Raw genomic sequence first — 21,997 nt, 5'->3', positions numbered from 1 at the left:
TTAACTGAGAATGGCTGAGAATACATATATATATGTATATATATATATATATATAGGAGATGATTATGTATGGGGAAATACTGGACAATTCAAAAACAGGTTTGTTTTTTTTTTAACCAGAAGTGACAATACTTTGATGAAAGGGAGGAGAAGTGAGTTTAGTTGATGCTCGCAAAAGCTTTGTTAGCAAAGTGCATCCGTAATTCACTTATATTAATTATGCTAATTCTAATTATCTCTCTTCTCTCGTGAAAAAACTGGAAAAAATGTGCCAACTTTTGGGGTGTATGTAACAAACTCAACTTAAAGCAAATTGCAAATAAAATATGTCAAAATGGAAAAGGAGTACATCAAAGTCCCTTTATGGTCAGTTAGCCCAATTAAACGTAGAACAACATATCGCCATACAGAACCAAAACTTGCGGAAAATGTAGCCTTCCGCGTTTCCTCAACTTTTCAACATATGCAAGGCAAATAAAGCTCATCATGTCCACTCACTCAAAGCGGATGAGAGGCACTGATACCTAAACAGTGCGTGGGTGAATCCTGCCATAATGACTTCAGGGGAAAATTAGTAGCTCATGAGAAAAGTTTTTAAAGGGGTTTTATTGGAGCCAGAGACACACATCCAGCAACCCTCAAATGTTTTGCTCTTTCAGGCAATTCCACATCTTCTGGTAGGTCACTAATTCCTTCTTATGTTCTGTGGTAGCACTATGTCACCAGTAAAGACAACAGGAAGACCTCCAGTTAGCATGAGCACATTAATGTGAGACTAGTCATTCATGCTAGAACTGCCAGCAACAGCTGCCATTCTCCTTTTAGATGTAGCTGTTCAAAACATTTCTTAAATATCTTTAGTTTTTTTAAATTAAATCTCAATTTGATTTAATTTCATATTTCATCTTGGACAATGAAATTCTGTATACGGCTTTAACACTGAATGTGGTGGGGGAAATATCTTATATTCACACATTCAGAAAACCACATTGTTCCATTCTTAGCTAATATCTAACTGGCTTTTAGCCTCACTAAACAGCTAGCTAATTCAATGGCAATGACCTCAGAACAACAGCATCTGACTCAAGGTTACTGTGTGAATTAATCAATGTTTTTAGATACATTTGAAAGTTCAAGCTAAAAGATTGTTGGCTGGATAGATCTTCCACATTGAACATGGTTTTGTTGACATTATGACTGATTTTCTTTTTGATGCAGTGGTCAGAGAACCTGAACATATACAACCTTACATTGCACAATATGACTGTGATTCTACATGTGGTAAAGTACTATGGCTATAACAGATAAGTCAGACCACATTTATTTTAGTAAATGACATATCTTTAGTCTAACAAATTGTAACATAAATTCTACAGTATTTTGCATAAAGCAACACTTTAAATGATGTTTAAAGGGTATGGTCCAAACTAAGGGGTTTTAGAAGTGGAGTGGGATATTGGATGAGCCAGTTGAAACATTTACTATCGTAGTTTAGTTTTATATTAAGAACTTAAAGTCAAATATACCAATTACCTGAGGCTGTTGGAGTAGAGCTGTCAACAGTGGTGATTAAGCTGAGCTTTAATGTTGGACCTTATCTGAATGTATTTACCATGAACCTCTGCACTGATTACATTTGCATAATATTCAGTTGTGATTTGGCTCCAAGATCAGATGGCTCTCGAATGTTGTGTCTTGAAGTGGGTCAGCCATCATGAGAAACAATTCAAGCCCCTGAGGATTAATGAATCTGAATAGATCTGAAATGTGAACAGGTTCCTGGAATCTGAAGTCTGTCTCAGTTGTTCATGATGTTATTGTGTGTCTGTTGACTAGATCAGTGAATGCTGATGCCACATCTGATGCCTTCAAAACCAACATCACCCTGTTCACACGCATCCTGGACAGACTGCTGGATGGATACGACAACCGTCTAAGGCCTGGTCTGGGAGGTGAGGAAATGATGTCCTATTACTGGATGTGCACAGATGTGCTTTTGTACAGTTTCTGAAATGCACAACTGTTGTTATGAGACTGCACGTGTCTCCTTTTAATGGTTCACAGCTCATATGAAGTGAGAACACTTCATTTAACATCAGCTTTTATAGTACCAATAACCTCTGGCAGCAATCCCCTTAAGAATAGTCTGATAAACACACTCTGTGCACAGAACATTTTGATTATATAACCCTCAGACCACTTCCTGAAAAGCAACAACAGCCAAAGTGGATACATTTAGCTCCACAGATATTGTGGCTTGTGTTTTTGTGAAAGAAAGCTCCCAGAATCTGTCAGACCCTGAAAAACAAAGACACTAGGGAGGTATGTGGCAACACTGGTTTCGCACTTTAGTTCGATGTAGGTGGGCTGCGTGATCGTAAAGCTAGTTGTTACAAGAACATCGCTGAAATTACACCAAAAAGTGTAATGTACGATATGATTTTTTTATAGTATATTAATCTGTTTTAATTCTCCTGGTTCAGAAAAAGATGTAATGTTGTGAGGTGAGTAATGAGACATGTTTACAATAAAACCATGGATATAAAATACCTTATATTGAATTGGGTACACTGTAGTTGGGAAGTTTCTGAGAGCTCTGATGCATTTTTATTTATATAAGCACATGTTTTTCACTTTACAACTCCTGCAGAAGAAAGTGCCATTTTACTACTGAAAAGAATTACATCTTCCTCGATGCACCCCAGTGCTTCCGTCTTCATCCTCACCACTCCCATTATCCTCCATGTCTCTTTTCCAGCTGGCTCCTCAACCCAAAGCTGAGCGCTTCCCTCAGGATTTGGTTCCATTTGAATTTCAAATTCCTGGGGCCATCAGCCCAGCCCAGGAGCTGCCATATGGGAGGCAGACCTCCTTTAGCTTGGCAGTATTCTGCCTGTTCAACTGGACACACTGTAAGCTTGCTGCCAGTTTATCTACTGTGCAGCCATAATGTTTGCCCTATTACACCACTTTAGCTCAGGTATATGCAATTCTGGTTTGAATTTACATCCATTCATTACTGTAGCACATTGATGCTATTATTACATTGTGCTGTCAATTATTTTTTTTATTTTTATTTTTTTGCTGGTTTATTTCAGGCACAGAGTTACTGTTCCTGAAATCAACACTGGGTGAAATTACACATACATACAGGCTTGAAAATACCACACCTAATTTCGGTGACATATTTCTCGGTACGATGCATCTTGCCCTGATCCTTTGGTAGATTCAATCACATTTGTTGGTTTCCTTGCTATAATACAACTTTTATGTATAGTTTATATACGTGAGATGTAGTTAAACTCAAGCCTTTTTTTTATCCCAGAGCATGATGCTGTCACCACCATACTTAACAGTTGTTGAGGCGTTTTTTTGGATTAAATACTTCATCTTTACTTCTCTAAACTTTCATCTGGTCATTGTGGTCAAACCACTCAATTTGTATTCAATCTGGGCAGAAGTCTGGCTTAAAGGTGGGGATTTTGGAACAGCAGCAGGCTTTCTTGAACAGCGGCCTCTCGGTTTATAGCAGTGTAAAACATGCTTGCCCGTAAACGGTGACACTGGTGACTCAGCGGCTTCCACTACATAACAAACACCTGCCCTGTTGATTTGTGGGATGCTCCTGACTGTTTTAACCAGTTTCTGAGCTGGGGGTGTCAATTTTGATCTTATTTCAGACCTTGTCCCAAAACAAGAGAAAAGGCTGACGATTTTAGAATTTTAGAGGCAGTGGGTGTTTAGAGACAGTCAATCATCCTTCTCATTTATTGCACATTGTTCTGCGTGTTGGTCAATCAACACTCACTTTTATTTTGGGATCCTACGACTGCGTAGGAAGTTATGAAGTTATGAGTAAATTAATTAAGGTCAGTTAGATTAGTCAGAAAACTTGTGCACCAAACTCTAGTTTCTTTTTCTATTAAAGCTGTATGTTGTACAGTCATTCGGCTACAGAAAAAGGAACAGTTGAACAGGAATATGAGCATGTCTGTCAGGATTTCATTGTTTGTTCCCAAACACTCACTTTAAATCTTAATTTGAATATCTGAGTAATCGTATTTCACACTCCAAAACTTACTGTAGGCAGTCTGCTGAAATGTCTGGGGAAAGTATATATCTAGTTTTCCTCTGGCATCTTCTCAGATATCTTTGTCGTCCACGTTAGATTCATAGGATTCTATTATGAAAAGTACTGACTTTGACAGAAAAACATTAAATGATGACTCTCAACCATTAGATAGCTCTGACAAAGTGATTAATGATCTGAAGTTAACAACTTAGATCAAAGTTCAAAGCATTCATTACATGCTTTCGATCCTGTTACTGTACCGGCGGCACATACATTTTAAAAAAATGATCAAATTAAGCCCCAGTGGAAGCTAAAGCCTGCGACAATCAGCGTGTAGAACTGTACTTTATCCATTAAGCTACACAGGAACTACACCGAGCTGCAGTACTCACTCTGTAAAAGAAACACAAAATAACATCAGAAGTCATTTTTCACATCGTAAACAAATTAGATCTGCGTGTCGTATCTGTGGGGAAAACATGTTAATGCTCCACTGGACTTTAGTTTATGACACATTTCTAATGTTAGAAAAAAGAGGCTAATCACAGCTGCATGAATGTGCTCGCTTATAGATACAGTATGTTCAGGGTTAAAGAGTAAGTCCCTTTGAGTGTTTTCATGGTTCAAGTAACATGTACAAAAACAAGAGGGATGTAAAAGGGGGAAAAAGAGCCTGAATCCAAATGCATTTTTAAAAAAAAAATATCATGAAACATTCCGTCATGTAGAACCATTACACATTCTACTGAGGTCATATTGCAGAATAATGTATCCTTACAGTGATATGGCTTTGCTGCTTTCTTCAAAAAAATTTTCATTGAAACCAGCACTCATCTCTACATAAATCACAGGAGCAGTTCTGTAAAGTAAAGCTAAGAAAGACCAAAGTCATGCTCGAAATAGCCCACAAACCTCTCAGACAGTTTCAGGCACAGCTCCGAAAAACTAACAGCCTTGAAAAAAGGCAGTTTGCTTTACATTATAAATTGGATTATACCAAATTACGTGATCCCATATCACCTATTATATAACACTGAGCTGCTATGTGCCACTGTCTTACAGCGGTGAGCAAGAGATGTAGGTGAAGCGTTTCACGGCTTACACTGATACGGAAATGGCAAAGATGGAAGAGATGAATCTAGGGCAGAGGTTTTCAAGATGAATCCTGATGGAAAAAAAGAACTGTAACTGCTTCAACACTGGTTAACACTGCATGCTTCTTTTACATTATAAGCACCGACATTTGTTTGCTAAGCAAGGCTGTAGCTTTCAGAGGCAAAAACAACTTCTCTCTAAAATTCTTTCATCTCTAATATAGATAATGCTGCTACCATGAATTGAATGGAAACACAGTAATGTCTGAATTGACGGTAACTGTTCAGGATGCTGAATGTCATTTGGGTTTTTGCACACCTACTACTGATGTCCTGTGTACAGCATCCCAACTTTAATTGAGACGTGGTTGCGTGTGCCCTTTTAAAATGCAGACACAGATGTTTGTTGTCTTTGCAACAAAGCCAAACAGCAGAGAGTGAGGAAAGAATGTGTGACTGCTGTGAACAGCTTCTGAACCTATTCAGCATACTGCTACAGATTTGAGAAAAAAAAAGCAAACTTGTTCAAGCAAAAATGGTCAAATATATACATCATTGAGTATACACAAAGTTAAACGTCCCTGATGACAAAGCATATGTTGCAAGGCTGAGCCCAGGAGAGGCTCGACCCAATTTAACACCTGACCTTATGTTCACAAAGAGACAGACAGAAAGAGAGCTCGCCTTTTTAATTAAAATGACAAAGATTAAATGTGTTGCTTATTGTGGTCTCTTCTCTGAAAACTGTGATTAATCAAACCTGAAAAGTGTATTACAGAGGCAAGAATCTTTGTTCTAAAGATGCCATCGTGTTTCTGTTTTCAAGCGTTTTAAGAGGGAGCTAAAAGTTACATTCAGCTCTTTAAAGCTGCACTCAGTATTTAGCTTGTAGTAATAAAGCCATAGACGATCATCCTCCACATGTACAGTACGTTATATTTTAGGGCCATCCATCCATCCATCCATTTTCTATACCCGCTTAATCCGTCGGTCGGGTGGCGGGGGGCTGGAGCCTATCCCAGCGGTCATCGGGCAAAGTACAGTTTGCTTTTCAGCAAACTGTTTTGGATTCAAAGCGCAGAACTTTGCTATTTTGCTTCAGTCTTGTCCTCACATATATAACAGTTGCTCTGGCCGTCTGACTGCTCAGTCAGTCTAATTACAAATGAACCAAGCATTTGAGTTGCTTGCACTGTATTGAGATGTCATGTGGCTTGTTTGCAATTGAACTGGTTGATTGGCCAAATCTGACAACTGCTACTACCCAAAACAGGTTAGAAAGTCAGAGAAGCTAACTACTCAGCTTCAAATGTAACACTTTGCCAACAGGCATCAGGTATCAAATACATCTCATCAAAATTGTTAATTCATTTTCTGTAATGAGTAGTTGGCAGAGGAAGGTTGCAGTTTCACACATAGTTAATTTCCCGTGCTGCTATTCAAATTGAGGACAATTTGTTCAGTGTTGAAAAATCTGTCTTGTTGGATGAGGAGTTCATCTCTAAACTGATGTCATTCACTGTAATGGTTGAACATTTGTTTTTGCAAATGTTCCTACTCTCTGTCCAAACTGGCAGGAGTGAAGTTGACATTTGGACAGTTGCACAGTGGAATGCACAGTCCCTCACACAGGCAGGTTGTGTCTTACCAATTAAATATGGTTCAGCAGGCCCATCTGCACCAAATGATTCAGAATGCATGAGAAGCGCGTGTCTGTGACTGTTGTTGCTGAATAAATGAACTTTAGGTATTGTCCTTGTTCCCATATATCCTAAAATCCTAAGGCACTAACTGCACTCTTGATATTTTCAAATAGCGAACACACGCACTCCTTGAGGGCTGTACGTTTCTAGGTTTGCTTCAAAGAAATGGGATTTTTTGAATATCATCCTCATATACAATGCAAATGGACCTATGCTGCAATTCGGTGGTGGATTTGGTTCTTCATAGACCAAATATGTTTTTAAATTCAGGGCTGGGATTTTATTTTTGGTGACAAAAGAAATCATCTCCTGCTTTTCAACACTGATGGTAAATCAACTGAAGAGCTGTTGATCAAGCAACCATTTTTTGTATGTCAATTTGTGTGACAGATGACAACGAGCCTCTAGTTACGAACACAGTCCAAAAATAAAGACCCACTTGATAAAATCAATCACACTTGGAGGCTGTTTTTAATGTATATTCAAATAAATTCTTCACTGCAAATTAAATTATACCAACTCCCCAACAAAATAAACAGGACATATGTATATGCAACAAACAGTAAATATAAATCTATCTGAACTTCATGTCGTGAATGAGTCAGCTCTTTTTTTATCAAACATTTAAATGACAAAGCAAAATGCCCAACACGTTAATGAAACTGCCAGTGAGAGTTTCAGTGTTATTCCTGTGATAACAGGCACCATCCTGTGTCTCTTTACAATAGGAGGCTACTTTGGTTCATCAACACTTAATGTCAAACATGTTTTCTACTGAGATGCAGTGTCAGTTGTTTAACAAAATGAATAAATCAAACTAATGGACAAATGTGCGCAAAATGAAAAATATATAATCAATTTCAATCACTCTTATCCACATACCAAGCCTTGCTTTACAACTGTATGTCTGGAGAATGGATTGAACTTATTATCCAGCAGCCTGCATGCTCCTCTTGATTTACATCACCGTATAAACAAGACAGGATGGTAACACTTAATAATGCAGCCTGTGATTTACAGGTAATTTCACTTTTTCAATCAGACACTAATGAAACAGTCACTGGTCCATGCTCGTTCTTAAATCTTGGTATGGATGAAAACAAGATTATTAGGGCAACAGTAATTGAGGGATTTCTCCTTGTACTTCTGACACTGAGGATGTTCAAAACATTGAAGTGTTAGCTGTGAGTTTGCGTTCATATTATCTACAAAGAGAATTAATTCATGGCCAACTATGAACATTTTGACCACATCTCCCTCTGTACTACACTGCTAATTTTCCAACAATTTTTTCAACTGCTGCACCAAAGAAAGTTGGATTTATTCTATACAAATGTAGGGGAGGCATACAGCTCTTATGCCTGTCCCTCTTTAGAAAAATCAGACCACAATCTGATTCTCCTCACCTCCAACTATATACACATTGCTCAGCGGCAAGAAGTGATCAAAAAGAGTTTGAAGAGATGGTCTCAGGAAGCTGAAGAAACTCTAAAGGGGTGCTTTTGATACTACAGACTGGAATACATTCTGTTAGTAATGGCATTGTTATTATCTACATGTGGCTGAGTGTGGGACAGACTACATTAACTTCTGTGTGGAGAGTATCATCCTCACAATCATATTGAGGTGCTCGCCCAATAACAAGCCTCGAATCACCAGTGACCTGAAAAAGCTGCTGAACATGAAGAAGACCTTCCGGTGTTGCTTCAGTTGACCTGCTGTAACATGGAGCCCTGGAGAGACTCTTATTGGCCCATATAAGTAAGTAAATGAACACCTTTCAAGACTCACAACAGTTTGGTTGATGTCCTGAGTTTGGGGTTGGAGATTCTATCATCTGCCTGCTTCAGCAAGCCCTTTCATATCTGGACAAAACAAGTAGCACTGTGAGGACCTTGTTCTTTTATTCTTTAGTGCTATTAATACAACGCAGCCTGCATGGTTATGTGAGACGCTCCAGGAAATTTTGGTCTTCACAGCCTCCAAAACCACCTGGAATATTAACTTCTTCATAAACAGACCACAGTTTGTGAGACTGAAGGGTTGTGTGTCTGAGAAGGTGGTTAGCAGTACAGGACCACCAAACGACACTGTACGTTCACATTTCTCTTCCTTCTGTACACCTCAGATTTCCAGTACTGCTCAAAGTGTTGTCAGCTCCATGAATCGCTCCTCATCTTGAATGTAAGCAAAACAAAGGAGATGAATGTGGATTTTAGGAAGACCAGGAATACGCCAGACACAGTTTCTGTCCTTTGAGTGGATCTGGGGGTAGTCGCCACACTGAGGCTGTATTCAAAAAGAGACAGAAAAGACTGCACTTTCTGAGGTCCTTCCATGATAGTTTTGATTTTTTATGTTGCAAAAAGGATTTCTAATTTGGGGATTAATAAAGTATTTTTCCATTAAATTTGGTTCAGCTAAACAGGGCAACACTTTGCTACTCTCAGTAATTTTTCAAACTTACATGGTGAAGTTTAGAACCAAATTCTTATGCACAATACAAGACAAAAGACCACCGCTTAATTGCACCTAAAACTATGGAATCTGTTATGAAGCATTTGTACTGCAGGTTTTGTTGGAGAGATGTGAATGATGGTGCATCTTGCCAGCACTTCACTTAGAAGTAATGATCTTTTTAGATTATAAGATGCAGTTTGTCATGCAGAGTAAAACCTGAAAAAGCCTTTTGAATTGGCCAAGCATGAGTGATGATTATTGAAAGAGACAGTGTTGAAAAAGTGAATGGACCTGATGCAGAAGCATCACGATGCAGCCGCACACTTTCACTTGAGTGGAAAACAGAAGAGGCTTCCTGTCTGAGATATTGGTGTTGACATTAGATGTGCTTGGAATCATAGCTCATATGTTGCTCAGTAAATTGAATACCAACGGAGTTAATTTACAGAAAATTACTTTGCACATACAGAAGTGAGCTGGGTTGGCACTCAACACAAATCCATCTAAGCGGTAATGGCAATGCTAAACAAATACAAAAAGAGAGAAAGGCGGCTTTATGGTGCACTGGTGCATAGTGACAATATGATGCATTAACTCATCATGCTTCCTCTTTGTGCATGTGTTGTCGTCTGTGGTTTGCTCTGTATTGTGGTAGCTAGACCACAGACGAGTATTACAAAGCAAATGCAACACGACCGGGCTTTTTTTTGTGTGTGTTAGCAACTAAAAGTTAAATTAGTCATCGAGTTCTACAATGGTGCTCTCTCTTTGTTAAACAAGGCTTTCCTCTTTATGCTCGCATAAAAGAAATTGCCTGACATTTCATTCATAAGAAGGATCAAAATAGTTGGGAATGATACACAGAACACCAGCGGGGAAAATTATATTTCTACAATTAAGACGAGAGGAATTCAGTCAAAAAATTGCTGCTGATACAAAGTGCAGAAGTAAGTTCAATAAGTTTTTTAACTTGATACTAAAGAGCTGTGGAAATGTCGAAATCATCAAACTTTCCTACGAAGGTGAAATAAATTTGATCGATTCTTGATATATAGACAAATTTTCAAAACTATGTTCGGTCCCATATCAGCAGTAGGTTATAGAACAAAAAATATAATGATGTATGAAGCAAATTCTGCATCACCAGCTTGATGCATGGCTGCCATGGCAACATGATGCACAGCCTTTGGTTTGTTTCCCTATGACCGCAAAGCTTCTTTGGTTGCATAGAGTGCAGCCCAAACAGGCTTCATCTATGACGTAGTCTCTCAGCTGAAAGTCACTGCAAGTTCTTAAATCAGCACCGAGTTCCGGTCAAAATCGTTCACTCTTAGTTCAGGTTACCAGCTATTTGATAGATTTCACCTTGAAAAGCCCTCATCACGTCATTATTACATTCAGCCTTTCAACCATTCAAAAACTTTTATCAACGTCTAAATTCACTTTCCAGTTATTAAGTTGAACGCGAACATATAGATTTTCTGTCAGTCATTTGACCATTTTGATTGGCTTCTATTCAATGAGAGTCATGTGCTTTCATTTTGGAGATTCAATAGTTTTACATGATTGATTTTTAATCGTTGTTTCAGTCTGATTTTGGTGCCTTTGGTATTATCAGGAAAAGAAGCAGTCAAGGGAAGGCCCTATCAAAAGGTTTTTAGTCTTTTAAACACATTTTACACATTTTATTTTGACAAAAATAAATTCTAATTACTGTGTTACTCAAACCAAAACTGGACTTTTAAAAAACATTAAAACAGGTTAGTAGGACCAAAGTTGAGCTTCTCAGTACCAGATTGTGGTTGCTTAAAGCATCTCCAGACTGTCACTTTGCTCAAATAAAATCTTGATTGTAAAACTCCAGCATCCTCTGACAAAATACGTGCAGTGATATCAGCTGTTTGATGTTAGAAACTGTAGAATATTTTTAACAGTCCACAGCGTCATGGTGTCCTACATACTTCAGTTAATAATTCAATCACCCTCTTGTGAATGTATACTGGAAAAAGGGATTTTGGTCCAATAAACTGTCCAAGTCCAGGTGTAACTGTCGCCCGACTCAGCTGTGCATGTAATCATGCCAACTGAAATCTCTGTCTGTAGGCTCAATATACCTTCCGAAGCCATCAATATTGCCTCGTAGTACACACCTAATATCAAAAGAATTGGTTTTAAGTATGGCTACCAACTACCAAAACACAGAATAAAATTATCAAAATTTTAGTTCAGAATAACCTTCCTGAGCTGTGCAAAGTCTTTTTTTCTTACAGTACTTTTCTCTTTGGTGTCCTAATGCCTCAAATGGTTTTCTCTGATCCAGACAGGGTAACTGAAGTGAAGACAAACATCTACGTCACCAGCTTTGGACCGGTTTCAGACACAGACATGGTGAGCCCATATTTTGAATATTTATTCGCTGTGTTACTCATTCATATTATCGCTGTTGAAGAGAAAGTCACCAATCCCCACTTAAGCTGAGGGAAAGGAAAGATGTTTTGTTTTTTTTTGCTTTATTTTAGTTTGATCATGGCTCCTCCCCCCATTTGGAATTATTTCATACAGATTTTTCTGTCCACACACACACACACACACATAGATGTTCCGATACTGAGGTAGGACATGTATTCCTCACTCTAGCATGATGTCTATTCATCTGACAATTTTCATCTCATACATTATTAAAAGTGTTCTTGTTATTCTAGTCACTCCTTTGTTTACCCTGAGCTCTCCTGTTTGTCATTCTGAAACATGCGGCCACCTTCACATCATATCATCAGCCTCCTCCTATTGCCGAAGACCCATTTTTCAAGTGATTGATCTATTGATTTAACAATTAAGAACCTGGGTGTGCAAAGCAGCAACCTTTAAAAGATAAGTACACCAGATGACTCTTAGCTGAGGAAAAACAATCCCTTATATGAGCTGAGAAACAGAACAAAACTTATAGAAGTAGAAAATAATTCTTATCATGTGGTGGAAATCCCATATCCAGATCAGCATCCACATGATATCTCCTGTGACTAATTGGCCCAGAGGGTGATCTGTTCGCTTAATTTCAGCCAAATCATTCTTGATCTTGCTTTTGAACTATCTTTCACATAAACAGATGAACCGACAGACAAACATATCAGAGGAAAACATTCCATCCTTAATTTTGTACACGCAGAGAGTGATTTTAATATAGCTATTAGATCCAAAAAGAAGCAGATCTACTGACATGTTTGAAAAAAATCATCCAGTATGTGTATATGTATATTCAAGTTTTTAAAGAATCATATTACTCATTCATATGTAGAAGGAACTTTTTTTTAAAGGCTCTGCTCTTGCATAGACAGATATCTCATAAAAATGACAAACAGCATGAAATAAGCTTCTTTGATCTGCAGCTTGTCATAGAATTTACTGGATTCATAGAATGTCCACTGAGAGCAAGACCAGTACAGAAAATATTGAAAAGGAAAAAAAAACTTACAATTACCTGTAATGTGCTTATAAAGACACACATGAGACAGACAATATGAGCCCAACAAATCACAGTAATAGAAATGTGCTTTAATGTGTTTTAAGTCATTTTGACCTTACTGGCACAGTAGTGAAAGCTGTATCAACCCCAAACTTTTCTGTTGCAAATATCCCAGGTTACAGAGCAAAATGAACAGCCCTATTATATCTGATGTATTTCTGGATTAAATATCTTCACATGACCAAGGACCTAAAATGTAATAAACCAGAAGCCTCCTGTTATTGTTGAAGCTGCTGTGCTGAGCTGAACTGGACTGGGTGTCAGTGGCAGTTTCTGTGTCCATCCATCGAAATGTCAGAGACTATTCAACTTTGACGAGAAAAAAAAAAAAAGAAAAGAAAAAACGAGTCTGTATCTCTCACTCTCGCCTACTGCGTGTGATTCACACACCCACTCATTTCACAGTGCAGTGCATCCTGCCTGTAACCATCTCTTGTGTGTGGTAACTTTTGACAACAGGTCAAGAGGTTGTCGTGGCCTCACAGCCAACTTAGGAGTTCACCAACTCAGGGAACAGGGAGGAATACAGAGAGCAAAGCCCTTAGTTTGATGGAGCTTTGTCAAACAGAGAAAGACAGTGCCCATGTTTTAAAGTGGCAAGTGAACTAATCTGTGAAGAAGCGCTGTTTGCATGCATTCACAAAGTCCGACAGTGGAAAGAGCTCAGCGTTATTTCACTCGAACAAATAAATAGGGTAATGATATCACTTTACTAATTCATCTCCTCTGCCTTCAGGAGTACACCATAGATGTTTTCTTCCGGCAAAGCTGGAAGGATGAGAGGTTGACATTCCATGGACCAATGAACATTTTGCCCCTCAATAACCTGATGGCGAGTAAAATCTGGACCCCGGACACCTTCTTTCACAATGGGAAAAAATCTGTGGCTCATAACATGACCATGCCTAATAAACTGTTAAGGATCAAAGATGATGGGACACTGCTGTACACCATGAGGTAATTAAATTGTAATTTAAAATACTCATGTCAGGAGTAAAAGACACAGTTGTATTTATGATAGTGATAACTTATTGATGACATTTTGTTTGTAAGCCAAATTTAAAGCTACTGCTATTAGTCGGTTAGATAATAGTGCCGCATGCAACACACCCTAGAACCACACAATCACATTCCCACATGTAAGATTTGAACACAAATTTAATAAACAGGTTTTATAGCGTTGGTTAATAATCTTTAGATGGACTGGTATGTTTACTTGGCACATTTGTGGGGAGCAGGATTAGCTGTTTTCTTGTGTTAAGCTAATCTGCTAACCGTTCCACTCCAGTAGTTATTATTCATCTGTGCTCCAGAGATCCATACATTTAAAAGTTTTTTTGCCACAAACAATGTCTCTGCACACCAAGAAATGAGAAGCTAATGCAAGCTATGAGGAGGTGTTAGCTTGGCTAGTAGGGGCTAGTGGTCATTCGACTGGCTGAGCAAGTAGGCGCTGGTAGATAGCGATAATAAATAGTTACGTATGACTCTACATTAGGGTAGAGCAACATATCTGGAATGGTGATTTACACTGGTTTTTGCTGCTATATTGCTGTGTAGCAAATTAATTTCAAAGATCCTTTTTTACTAATACTAGTTTTTACTATTATATGTGAATAGACATTTTTTTTCATTTTTCTTGCATGCACATCTCTTAGGTTCTCTGTTATTTTATGATTTTTAGATTTAGTTTATTATAATGCATTAGATCAATGGCGAGTCAATGCACCAGGATTTCGTTCTACTGTGCACTAACTGGTGGATGTTCTGAGAAGCGGCCACTAGCCCCCAATAGCCCCCAAGCTAACTTCTCTGCATAGTTTGTGCCTGCTTCTCATTTCATCAGTTCCTCATAGGGCTTATAAAACAGCTGGAAAGTATGGCGTTATAATTGTGCCACATCACTGAGTGATAACTGAGTGCAGACAAATATTTTTTGCAAGTATATCAGTTTGATATGCTCAGAATTCGCTCAATTATAACGGCATAGCAGAGCCCCACAAGTCGTGGCTGAAAATGTAGGTGGTGATCTGTAGAAATCCACAGCCATAGCATTAATATGCTACTCATGTTACAAATCATAGTAAACATAAAAAAAATCTTATGGTCATGTTAATAAAGTTAAAAACTTGATTTATAGATATAAATCTTTGAAGCTGTTGTATATATATGAAATATACAATTTTATATATATATACAATTTTGAACCTTTCTTGTTTAGGCTAGAAGCACAGGGATCCATCTGTATTTACCGTGCATCCTGTTTTATGCAACAATGCAGTTTCCTGTCACAGAGCTAACCTACAGTCAGATACACACTGTCCCTTTGATTTTTGCTAATCTCCCCTGCGCCTTATTTATTTTGATGTGCTAGTTATAGCAAAGACAAAGATCTCTATTTCAAGGCATTACCGATGGGAAGCATGAGGCTCTTTTTTCTCTTTTCTTTTCTTTTCTTTTCTCTCTTTTTCTTTGTTTGTTTGTTTTGTTCTGAGAGGGTGCTTAATCTATGATGTTTACTTTTCATCAGTCTGCAAAATCTTAATGCTCTGTGAATTGGATGCAGGTTAACTGTGCATGCAGAGTGCCCAATGCATCTGGAGGATTTCCCCATGGACTTTCATTCCTGTCCACTAAAATTTGGCAGCTGTGAGTAACTCTGATGATGATAGTGCCTGAGGGAACTTAAAGTAAAATGCTTTTTTCTTTTCTCTTCCTCTCATTGGTTCTTTGTCAAGAGAGCAGCATAAGGAGTAAAGCTGGGTTGCATGGCTCAGTTTTATGGCCCTATAAATATGAAACTTCACATAAAATCTAATAATTCATTCAAATCATTTTGTTGAGAAAATTCAGTTTTGTCACAGATTCTATTGCTGTGGCTTCCTTATATTTGGATGAATGTTTTGTTGGTTTAAGCTGTTTTTGAATAGCAAATGCGTACTAGTCAATATCAGCGCATTAGAACTTAGTGGGTCATGTCTGAAATGCCTTGACTTCTCAGACAGATTAAATGTCTTTGCTTTCAGTACATTACTATGTACAGTGATGTACATTGATCTCCAGGCTAATTTACTACCCTTTTTTAACTGTCCATTGCACAACATGATTGGCCTGACTCAATAAAAATGTTATGCTTTGCTCACACCTATATTCACATTCAGCTTTTGCTGTGAGCGACTGAGAAAGGCTGTTATCACTAAGCATTGGTTGCTGGTTGGTGTTTTATTTTTATTCTATTTCTCTCTGTTGTATTTTCTTTTCTAGAAACCTATTATTAAACACGTTGAAGGGGGATCTTTTCATTTGGGTCACTGACATTATTAAAAAAAAAAGAAAAATAACAATTGATAGCTGCATCTGCCCCAGATTTATCCCCTCTGGGTTTATCCTTTTCTTTTCTTTTTCTTTTTTTTTTTTTTTAGATGCCTACACAATCTCAGAAGTGACTTATGCTTGGACTCGAAATGCCTCAGACTCGGTCGTGGTGGAAGGGGAGAGCTCTCGCCTCAACCAGTACGACCTGCTTGGGCAAACTGTCGGTCAAGAAACAATCAAATCAAGTACAGGTAAGCTCTTGTTGAAGCCTATAAGGTATCTAAAGTGACCTCTAAACTCATCCATCTTCTACTGACCTCCGTCCTCTGGATCCTCCTGCTCAGAGCACATTTCAGATACTGGGAACAAAAAGTGCATTATCAAGCACTTCAAAGAAATGAAGGCACGTCACTTTCACAGTCAAATTTTCCCAGGTGGTTGCCAGCTGGCATACAGCAGAAACTGGATGTTTCATAGTAGTTTTTAATGCACCCTCCAGCAAGAAAACACAGCACTAATCTGAGAGTAATTGCATCTATGGCTTCCACCAGATTCATTTTGGTGGAATCAACAACCTAATATCTTTATCTCAGCTCTGTTGCGGTGTGAAAGTCAAACTGTGATTTTGGGCTTGTTTTAATGGAAACAGTAGCTCGTCCACCTCCTACATGTTGCAGGAGGCGGCAGTGATCTTGTTGTGAAATGCTTGTTTTTTTTTTCGTGCTGACTTGGTTTGGCTGGAAAGATCCAGGGAAATGTTTGCCCTGGCTTCCTCCACACGACAAACACAAGATTTGGCATCTTTGGCGTTTTCGACAATAAGCTGGAAATGAAAAGTTTAAAACATGATGGTGAGGCGAGAAGTAGAAGAAGAAAAAAATTGTTGGCTTATTTTTAGAAAACAAGAAATCTGTTAACTTGACCATTTGCTGAAAGTCTTAGATTGCGGACGGCCCAGTTTTAGCTCAGGAGCTGAACTACAGCGAGCGCAGCAGACCTGTCAAGCTCTGAATTTTACAGCATGCTGAATCCGCGTGTTTGGAGAACAAGAGTGATATACAACACTTACAGTGATTGAGGCTGATGTCTTATTTAGCCTGAAACCGTAAACCTGAAACAGATTGCCTGACCAGCTCACCCTCATGAAATCAAAATTCAAAGCTTATTTGTTTTTATAAGATATGTCTCGCACATTGTGTCACCTTTATGAGAGTATCTCTCCATCTATAAAGAAAAAAAAGATGTTGATGACTCATTCCGTACTGTGAGCAGTTTCCTAAATTTGTGCCTGATGAATCGCTTTCTCAGGTTCTTTAGAACACTGGCAGTTTGTGCAGAATGATGCCTGATCATCGGGCCATTGAGCAGACAGTCAGGGAAGACCGGGCTAAAATGGAAAGAATATGGCACTGCAACAAAACTTGTCTAGAGAGGAACAAAGAGAAAAAAAGTGACTCTGACGAGCTGAAATGCTCGACAGAGGAGGTATATCTGTCCATAGGACCACTATACATTGAACACCCCACAGAGGTGGGCTTTACAGACGAGCGGGCAGACAAAAAACATTGCTTACAGACAAATTCACTGAAAAGCATGTGGGAAACTCACCAAGCACTGGGAAGAAGGTTAAGCAACACTCGAGTGGTTGAAGGGGAAAACGTTTAAATGTTTTAGAATAGCCTAGTTAAAAGCCCAGACCTCAATCCAACTGAGAATGTGTGGCATCACTTAAAGATTGTTGTACACCAGCTGAACCCATCCAACAGGAGTAGGAGCAGTTTTATTTTAAAGAACAGGCTAAATTTGCAGTGGCCAGAATTCCTTTACAAGCAATTGGAGCTGGAATTGCTGCAAAAAAATTCTCTACAAAGTAGCTACTTTATGGGAGTGAATACACACAAATATACCACTTTTTGCTTTTTATTTCTGCAAGCCACTGTACACACACACACACACATATATATACTGATAGATAGATAGATAGATAGATAGATAGATAGATAGATAGATAGATAGATAGATAGATAGATAGATAGATAGATAGATAGATAGATAGATAGATAGATAGATAGATAGATAGATAGATAGATAGATAGATAGATAGATATGCTCCATCCAAGATATTAGTTGTCAAGTTCAATCATTAGACAAAGAACAAAGTATATTGGAAAATAGGCTGTACTATAAAAGAAAACGACAATGAGGGCTAAAGATAGAAGGAATATTCATGCAAGCCCACTAACACAGAAACAGGGCCAGAGCTTGGGAGAGCATACATGAGTCTGCATGTGTTTCTGTGTATGTGTGGATAAAAAACATCATTACAGTCCAGAAGCATGTGTTACAGAGAAATCGCTTGAAAGCTTTGATCAAAAGCTGGTTGTAAGTTGTAAAAACTAAATCAGCCTTGAGTGGAACAATGAGACATGAGGATTCTTCTGAGCAAAGGTTGGCCATTGTTTTTCCTTTACAAGCTGGGATTTTACGTCAAGTGACTGTTGATTATATAAAGGGCAAAAAGCAAATCACTGATGATGGCCATGTAACGCATTGTAAGTTAGGAAGTCTTTATAACAAGGAGCCAGTGAAAAAGAATTGAATCTAGATCATAGAGTGTTTTTGTGATAGCTGGTTTCCATCATCTGGTATCAAATACTGACATTTTCTTTCTGGACCCTTCAATGTCTGCCACTGCAGTAATGGATGCCAACAGTAAAAGCTTCGTTGTAACTTTGAAGTGACGATTATGAGCAAAAGAGAAAGTTATTTTAAAGTGGCTACAGGCGAGGTGGCAGAGGGTCACTCAAATTATGTGCACTGAGACCCAGGAGAGTTTAGGACAGCATGGTTTCTGGTTCTTAGTTTTCTGTTTTCGGTCACTGTGTGGGTTAACTTGAACTCCACTCACTGTTTGGTAAAGTTTAGACATCTTGACAAGTCTAGACGACTTGTTTAGGTTTAGGTAACAGTGTTTCCTGCCTAGGTTCAGGCAATAATGCTTTGCTTGACTTATTTCACTCTGTGGTCCACTATGCAGTGAATCAGCTATGTTGGAAAACTGTTCCGAACCTATACTGAAACTTTTTACTCACTCTCTGGTGCGCCATAATCTTGTCGAGTGGTGCACCCAGATGTGTTAGTTTGTTTCTTTGAGATATTAATGAGGTGCAGCTGTAGTGTTCACTGCCCCTTTTCCTGGTTAAGCCTGAACATAATGACTCCTACAACTATTTGGTTAGGTTAAGGAATTGAAAATGCATGGCTCGAATTAGAAAAGGGTAGTGGTTTGGTTTAAAAGTGTGCCACCTACTGCTGCACTGGTTTGTGACAACAAGGTTCCTGCCAAAACAACAGTATGTGACACCATCTGAGAGAAAACAAGCTGAGAAGGATTTGAAGGATTTGAGATCTAATGATCTAAGTCAGACAGAATCTTGTGAGATCTTTTTTCTAGTAAGAAGAAATTCATCATCCATCGTATGTGTTTTGGTTTAGGGGTTTAAGGTTAGGGTTAATCACTTTCTGTCAGATAGTATCACATTGCAAAGCAAACAAATGGAAATATGAATCCCTGCAATATGATTCTCCTTTCAGTAAGGATCTCTGCTGTGCAGTTCGATGTAGCTGAATGAAATACATAACACAGAGCTAAATAACATGCACGGACAATTGCAAATAAGCCCCCAGTGGTTATTAACTTACAAATAAATGCCCTCCAGGGTGCGTACAAACAGAGCAGAAGTGAAGCAGGTGGAGGCTTGGTGCTGAGGAGCAGTGAAAAGCAGCAAGCATGCGTAACAAATAGGCCGCCACATCAGTGCAGTGAGACGTGCTGGCTGGGGATGAGGTTGGTTAACAGAGATGGACCACAGCTATGCAAGTAGTTACTACACATATTTATCACTGTATCACTGATGATTAAGCAGCAGAGAAGTTGTATCATCATATTGTGACAATGATGAATAAAGATTTTACATACGTGAGGATGAACGAAGGACTTGTGACTAAAGTCTGAAGGACCTCAGAATTCACCTGACAGATCTAATTCAACACACACACATAGAGCTTGTTACAGGGTGTGTTGTCATGGTAGCAATGCATATTGCCATGGCAATATGAGCATAAACTAATCATAAAGTTCTTATATACCACTTTTTGAAACAAAAGACACAAAGGGATCTCCTTTCAGAAATATGAGAAATACGAAAGCTTCTGATTCATTTCTAAGCACAGGTTGGGGCCCTTCAAGGGCCGCTAGATAAATGCGAGGATCATGAGATGATTAAACTTACCTTAAACTATTGAATCTCTGTATTCATCTTTGGAACTTCTCATTACTTCTGTACTGCATGCCACACATGAAGAGGGACTCCGAGAGGCAAAAATGTTGGAACTCAAAGTATGTAATTCAAAGCATACAAAATATTAGCTGTCCCGTCTGCTGTGGTTATTAATTACTGCCTGTTAGAAAAAAAAAAGTGAAAAAAAGTCTATTTCTTTAAAGTTTCCTAGATAGTCCCCCCCCCCCCCCCCCCCCCCCCCCCCCTAAATGTGTCTGTAGCTAAGGGATTTCAACGCAGTAGTATTCTCTGTATTACTGAGTGACAACACTGATCTAATGTTAGTCATAGTCTGAAGCTGAGGAAACGTAACAGAAGACCTGATAAGCTTAAGGAGGGTTGGAACTTCAGCATCAGTTCAGACTAATTTCTGTTTCATTTATAGAACCCATCCATCCATTTTCTATATCGTCAATCCGTCAGTCGGGTAGCGGGTGGGCTGGAGCCTATCCCAGCAGTCATTGGGCGAAAGGCGGGGTACACCCTGGACAGGTCGCCAGTCCATCACAGGGCCACATAGAGACAAACGAGACAAACAACCATGCACACTCACACTCACTCCTAGGGACAATTTAGAGTCACCAATTAACCTGACATGCATGTTTTTGGATGGTGGGAGGAAGCCGGAGTACCCAGAGAGAACCCACGCATACACGGGGAGAACATGCAGACTCCACACAGAAAGGCCCCAGGCAGGGATCGAACCTGGAACTTATAGAACCCAGTATAAATAAAAAAAAAACTGGAACTGTGTAGGGAAACAACACAAACAGATTACAGTGATTTGCAAATTGTTCACAAGAAAGCCAAACAGCAGGAAGACAACAAAGCAACTGTATAAACTGAGAAATTTTGATCATTTTTCTTAAACTCTTCCTTTAACTATTTTTTATATTTTGATGCAAGGAACATGTTGCAGGAAAAGCATAAAGTGTAATGCTAAATAAAGATAGATCAATTAAATCATTGAAAAGACTAATTAACTTGATTGAAAATTGGAAGCAAAGAACATCACAAGGGTTTCCAGAAGTATGGAAGCAAATTGACATGAATCTACATACACCTGGATAGATGCTGGGATTCCATCATCTGTGGTACATAACATCATTAAACAAATCAGAGAATCTCTACACAGAGAACAAGGCTGTAAAAACTGCTGTATTTCTGCATCACCGCGATCTTCAGGCCCTCCGGCAGCGCTGCAATAACAGGAAGCATGATCCTGTGGTGAAAGTCACTGACGGACTGGGGACATTTCTGAAAATCAACTAACAAAGTTTGTCTCTGCACCCACTCCACCTTGTGCGTTCCCATTCATTCCTCTGACGAGCCAACAGCTTCTCATCCCAGGCGGGTGATGCCGTGTCAGCACCAGCTGACTGCTAGCTGGCCCAAACCAGAAAGCGGACCATTGAGCAGTCCTCACAGACAATAGCTGAACTGGTTTTCAAAACTTAATCTGTAGTTGTCCCGAACCTTGTGCCTGACCT

The 21,997-nt window shown here is 38.9% G+C and overlaps 1 protein-coding gene across 1 annotated transcript in view; it reads left to right on the top strand.

The window, feature by feature from the left end:
* Positions 1 to 21,997, top strand: part of LOC140318382 (gamma-aminobutyric acid receptor subunit alpha-2) — a 34,040-nt gene that overhangs the window by 2,228 nt on the left and 9,815 nt on the right. Inside the window, exons 3-7 of the mRNA XM_072396181.1 lie at positions 1,837 to 1,952; positions 11,650 to 11,717; positions 13,589 to 13,809; positions 15,419 to 15,501; positions 16,275 to 16,418. Coding sequence (XP_072252282.1) covers positions 1,837 to 1,952; positions 11,650 to 11,717; positions 13,589 to 13,809; positions 15,419 to 15,501; positions 16,275 to 16,418 — 632 coding nt within the window. The remainder of the gene's footprint in view (positions 1 to 1,836; positions 1,953 to 11,649; positions 11,718 to 13,588; positions 13,810 to 15,418; positions 15,502 to 16,274; positions 16,419 to 21,997) is intronic.

The sequence above is a fragment of the Leuresthes tenuis genome, unplaced genomic scaffold (genome assembly GCF_036924035.1).
Source record: "Leuresthes tenuis unplaced genomic scaffold, fLeuTen1.0.hap1 SCAF_11, whole genome shotgun sequence".
Taxonomy (NCBI): Eukaryota; Metazoa; Chordata; class Actinopteri; order Atheriniformes; family Atherinopsidae; genus Leuresthes; species Leuresthes tenuis.
This window is presented reverse-complemented; position numbering and strand designations above follow the sequence as displayed.